Raw genomic sequence first — 5,543 nt, forward strand, 5'->3', positions numbered from 1 at the left:
TGTCTGTGGCCACTGTCAGCATGTAGGACCTATCCTCTCTTTGGTCTGTGTCTCCTCCCTTTCCACATAATCCCAGTGCTGGTACCACTTGTTACTGCAGTAAACTAGCGTAGGGGGTGGCTCTGCCCCCCACAGAACCAGAGCATCCCTGAGAAAGCTCCTGAACAATGTCTCCATTCCTTGCTCTAGTATCTCCCCACTTCCCATCTCTCTGGGGAGCACAGGGTTGAGGGCAGGTGACTCATCATGACAATGACCATCTCAGGCTACAAAGCTCAGATCCAGGTTTCCTGGAGTTTGGGGGTTGCTGGGCTCAGGGTCTGGGGATCAGGCCTATTTCTCACCCCTCCTTTCCCCAGCAGGGAGGACGGGATGTTTCGGAAACCAGAGCCCGGGTTTGTGGAGCTGGAGAAGAGACTCGGTGATTTCTCTCTGAAAAGTGCCATCCTGCAGGAGGTGCTGCTGGGATTCAAAGGTGAATTGGAGTCTGGGGGTGGCGTCTCCTCTGGTTAGAGTGACCCTCGCCCTTGGGAGGAGTCAGGGACTCTAGTGATGTCACTGATCCTCGGCTCCATCTCACAGCCCAGCTCAGCGAGTCGCTCTTCCCCATGAAGCAGCCCTGTGGGGCTGGCTCTGTCTGCAGTGGCTGCATTATCGGCCTCTGATCTCTGTCACCATCTCGTAGTTAACAGCAGTTACATTAATAAGCAATTGGGATTTTTCCATGAATGCGAGGGCCTGAATTCTCACCTCTCCCATCTTCTCCCTCCCCTAGAGACTCTGCGACGGGGGCTGGGGAGCGACACAGGTACGTGTCTGTCTCTGACTGGCCATGGGGAGATTTCAGACCCATAACCATGTTAACAACAGGGATCACAGCCTCCAGCACCTGGAAGCTGTGTAATAATGTGAAGCGATGTTACTTTGTTCTTGCACCAGTATATTTTCAACTGACTTGTCTCTTAAATATTTTAGCTCAGGAATCGGCAACCTTTGGCATGCAGCTCACCAGGGTAAGCACCCCGGAGGGCCGGGCCGGTTTGTTTACCTGTGGAGTCCTCAGGTTCGGCCGATCGCGGCTCCCACTGGCCGCGGTTTGCCACTCCAGGCCAATGGGGGTGGCAGGCAGCACATCCCTTGTCCCGCGCCACTTTCTGCAGCCCCCATTGGCCTGGGACAGCAAACCGCGGCCAGTGGGAGCCGCAACCGGCTGAACCGGCGGACGCGGCAGGTAAACAAACCTGTCAGGCCCGCCAGGATGCTTACCCTGGCGAGCCGCATGCCAAAGGTTGCCGATACCTGTTTTAGCTCATCAACGTCACGTAAGCATTTAAAGTGTTTTGCAGTTTTTTTTAGTACTCATTAATTTTATTTGCTTTTACTTTAATTATTGCATTGTTTACTGACTACATTAATTTTAAGAATTTTATTTTGCAGTTTTAATTGCAGTTATACTAATAGTGTTTTTAATTAAGTTTACATAGTCTAATTTTAAAGGTTTTTTTTAAAGACCACTAAGACCTTGACAACTTTTCCTGTTTTTGAGTGGCTGCTCGATACTTCTTTAAAAAAATACAAAGGCTGAGCTTTTTCTTTAGCATATTTATTTGAAAGTTTGTTAGTAAAGTTAGAGTTTTTTGGCTTTTTAAAAAATAGACTTTTTTTGTTGTGACTTTTTAAATGGGTAATGTATTCACATTTTTAACTTTAAATTATTTTAGTGCACTATTTACCTCTTGTGACACAGGTTGTAGCTGATTTTTACACTTTAAATAAAGCATCTATTAGCATCTAATTTTATTAAAACAGAAATTCAATATTTCTTTTTTGCATAACCTGCACTTCTTTAAGAATGCAACGTTTGTTTGGTTCTTTTAATTAACTTTTTAATCTAAACTTTTTTTTATGCTTACATTATGCCTTAATTTAATTTATATTTCTTGGAATGATTATATTCATTTAAGATAGAATCTTAATTCCCCCCCCCAATACATTCCTAGCCATCCCAATGATAATTAATTTCTGGGAAACATCCTCAGCAGAATTATTTGAAGGTGTTGCACCAGAGAGTAAAGGCACAGAGGCAGTGGCTGTGGGAAACAGGGTAAGTTTCATTACTAATCCTGCTCTTAAAAAGAGGGGTCATTTTAGAAAAATAGTTTAACTTACAAGCACTGAGAGACTTTAAGAAAGTCACTAATCATGGGAACAATGGGTCTCTTTGGAACATATTTTAATTGACAAGCCCTTACAGCCTTTCTGAGAAATAGGATAGAACTATGGTCAAAATTAAATGCAAATTAATAATCATGCATCATGAGGAGAAAGAGGAGGGAATACAAGTTAAAATATAATGAAAAAAAGCCTCTCAGAAAGGGAGTATATCAGTTTAGTAGCAGTTTTGCCATGTCAGGGATGAGGTGGGAGATGATTTTCTTTCTCCCTCCCCCCCCCCATCTCTTTTTAAAAGTCCCAAAAGGACTAAAAGTGGGTGGCATAGTTTATTTTTTATTATTTTGTTTACTAATTAAATCCATATTCTAAGGCCAAATTTGGCATAGGTAACTTTGTTCCCACGTTTTCTTGTTCACCAAGCATAGAACTTAGTACTGGCCCTGAACGACATTAGCCCCCTTTTGTTTGGACTAATTTAATTTTCTGTAGTTGGTCTTCTTGTACCTGTGCATGGCATTCATGGCTGAAAATAATTTAACCTACTTTTCGTCAACTTGTTGCTGTAGGGTATTTTAAGATCTTATGAACTTTTGTCTTCTTTTTACAGTGAAGTAAGGAAGAGAGTTCAAAATGTGGGTGTTATTAGAATTATATTCGGTGGTTAGTAGAGATGGGGACAAGGCAGAAAGTTTGGATCCAAACCAGCATTCAGTGCTGTCAGCGATCGCAGGAGAGCAAAGGAACCCAAGGATCATTGGTTACTAAGTCTCCCAGGCAGAGGGAGGGGAGAGGGTAAAAGAGAAGACAGAAAATGAAGGAGAAATAAGTGTATGTTTGCGGGGGCGAGGGGAAGGTCACAAGCTCCCAAACCTGCCCACATCCAGTCATAGAGTCATAAAGTCTAAGGCCAGAAGGGACCACTGAATCATCTGGTCTGACCTCCTCTCTAGCACTGGCTGCCAACACCACCCAGCACCCGCCCACTAAACCCAACAGCTGGAGTGAGACCAAAGTCTTGCAATCCCCAGGAGACTAGACTCTTACATGCCCTAGGCAGAGAATAGGAGGGACTGGGGTGCACCAGTGCTCCAGGCCCCTGCAGTGGCAGGGAAATGATTAAGTGAGATAATTCTGAGTAATCCTAGTGAGTGCCCCGCATCCCACGCTGCAGAGGAAGATGAAAACCCTCCAGATCACTGACAGCCTGATTCGCGGGGGGAATATTCCTTCCCCATTCCACTTATAGTGATCAGTTAGACCCTGAGCTTGGGAGCAAGAACCAGCCAGCCAAGCCCTGAGAGAGAGGGTGATTGATGTCACCTCACAGCCCTCGTCCACCCCACCCAATAGCCTGTTGTCTTCTCCAGCCGTTCCTGAAGCTTCAGAGGAAGGAGATTAAAAAACCCTCTCAAAATACATTGGCGGGAAAAAATCCCTTCCTGACCCCTGCGAGTTGTGGCCCTGAAGCATGAGGCTGAGCAACGTAATACATAAAATGGAAGTGAGCCCCACTTAATGTTTCACTATTTGTCTCTATTGACAATGGCTTCTATCTTAATATCACCAGCAAACTTCATTTAATTTACCACACCAGCACTAGGGAGTCTTTGTCCTGTCCCTGCCTCTGCCTGGTCCCCTCCATTGCGGGAGTTGCCCCCAGGGTTTTAAAACTAGCACAGTGGGTTTAGTGCTACTGGGAGGGGTTGAGTCTGCGCTGTGATAAAGTGATGGAATGTTTTCCCAGCATATGACTCAGAAACATCTTGTGCAGGGAAAGGGCCGGGGCAAATCATGATGTGACGGAAACTAACTTCTAAAATCTTCCCTGTTACCCTTCTCACCCTGACAGGCGGCAGAGTAACGCCCACCTTTGGCTCCAGATTGTTCCAGCCTCCCACAGGACAGGGAAGGAACTGGCTGTAGTGGAGCCAGTCCAGGTAGGGATTATTGTGGGGTTGCTAGTGGGTTCCTGCTGGAGGGAGAGGGGCAGGAAATACTGAGGGCCTGGGATCTTTGGGGGAGCTCAGTCTGGAGGTGGGATGGGGGCAGGAAGTACCCAGGGGAGAAAGGGAGGGGAACAAGGCATGTGACAAACTTGCTGGGAATTGTTTAACCCAAGTCCTGGATTCCGGGAACAGACTCATGGGGTTTGGGGAGGAAATTATCCTATTTGTATAGCGGGGCTGGTGGGGGAACACTGGACAGCGCTGGGAAAATGTATCAGATTCCCAGTGCAAGAACATAAACCTACTCGCCAGAGGCCGCTACGAAATTCAAAGGAGCGGGGTGGGAGGTTACCCACCAGTGTGGCCTAGAGTAGATAACCCCTCCCCTTCCTTCCAGCTGCTGGCAATGGGAAATCTGTTGGGATTCCTACTGGGGAGCCAACCCTGGAGCCTGCTGGGGACCCCATTTCCCATATCAGCCTCTGGCTTGTAGGTGTGTGATGAATGAGAAGACCCTTCCCCCTCTGTCTGCTGGGAGGGATGAGGGGATCTCTATCTCGCCTCCTGTTTTGCCTCCTGGTTGCTCGGAGCAGGGTGGGGGTGGGACTCTGCTGACTGTCTCTCTCTCAGAGCATCCATTTGATTGGCTCCTTTTCCCCATGAATAGCTCTTGCTCTTTCAGGGGCCGGTGACTTTCGAGGAGGTGGCTGTGTATTTCACCAGGGAAGAGTGGGCTCTGCTGGACCCCCGTCAAAGAGCCCTCTGCAGAGATGTCATGCAGGAGAACGATGAGAATGTGACCTCGCTGGGTAAGGATTCCTGTCCCCTCCATTCTTAGAAGGGGAAATGAAGAGTTAAGGTTCATGCCACTCCCACAATGCCACCTGTACTCTGCGCTGTCTCAGCAACAGCCCATTGAGTGCATTGAAATGGGGAAGACTAGGTCCCTCAGGGTTCACATGCACCTCTCTGCATATCACAGTAACAGCTCTGCCAAGCTGCTCCAACTACTCCCTCCACCATCCAGTTACAGCTGACCCAGTGCACAGAGCTGGAGGGCATGTCGATAAATGCTGGTATTCCCATCTCCAGAGGTGAAAGTAAGCCGGTACGGGCCGGTACAGAGGACCGGTAAGAAAAGGAGACTGGCTGAGGGAGGGAGAAGCCTGCCCCCTGCATAAGAACAGTTTAATCTCAGCTGTTCCCCTGCGTGGTTCAGCCCCCGGGGTTAGGAGCAGTTTCTGGCATCCTTGTTAATTTCACTCACAGTTGCTGGGGGGAGGGTGTGTGTGACCATGGCAGGGGCAGTTCTCTTCTGCCCCCGGGATGAGGGGATCTCGCCAATACTAATATACACAACAAATACAAGCATTTGGCTGCACAGCTTAAATCCAGAGCTAATAAAAGCAGGCGGAAGGGGAA

At 47.7% G+C, this 5,543-nt stretch overlaps 1 protein-coding gene across 2 annotated transcripts; it reads left to right on the plus strand.

Annotated features, from left to right (window-relative positions):
- Positions 1–623: 623 nt before the first annotated feature.
- LOC115271350 (zinc finger protein 610-like) lies at positions 624–5,248 on the plus strand. Of its 2 annotated transcripts, none has more exons than XM_029913278.1 (4): positions 624–808; positions 4,025–4,112; positions 4,789–4,930; positions 5,104–5,248. In XM_029913278.1, exons 1-4 carry the CDS (start codon positions 729–731, stop codon positions 5,217–5,219), a joined length of 426 nt encoding a protein of 141 aa, XP_029769138.1. In that variant the 5' UTR covers positions 624–728; the 3' UTR covers positions 5,220–5,248. The 2 variants fall into 2 exon arrangements, with proteins under 2 accessions (XP_029769138.1, XP_029769139.1); XM_029913279.1 differs by having other exon boundaries at positions 4,804–4,930.
- The last annotated feature ends 295 nt before the right edge of the window (positions 5,249–5,543 follow it).

Source organism: Terrapene carolina, unplaced genomic scaffold (assembly GCF_002925995.2).
Source record: "Terrapene carolina triunguis isolate 2854851 unplaced genomic scaffold, T_m_triunguis-2.0 Scaffold570, whole genome shotgun sequence".
Classification (NCBI taxonomy): Eukaryota; Metazoa; Chordata; order Testudines; family Emydidae; genus Terrapene; species Terrapene triunguis.

What these genes read in the sequence shown, in the direction of transcription:
- LOC115271350 (XM_029913278.1), top strand. Translation starts at nt 729, where the DNA reads ATGCGAGGGCCTGAATTCTCACCTCTCCCATCTTCTCCCTCCCCTAGA. An exon ending in GGGGCTGGGGAGCGACACAG is followed by an intron (nt 809 to 4,024) that starts GTACGTGTCTGT and finishes TCACCCTGACAG; the next exon opens with GCGGCAGAGTAACGCCCACC. An exon ending in CTGTAGTGGAGCCAGTCCAG is followed by an intron (nt 4,113 to 4,788) that starts GTAGGGATTATT and finishes CCCCATGAATAG; the next exon opens with CTCTTGCTCTTTCAGGGGCC.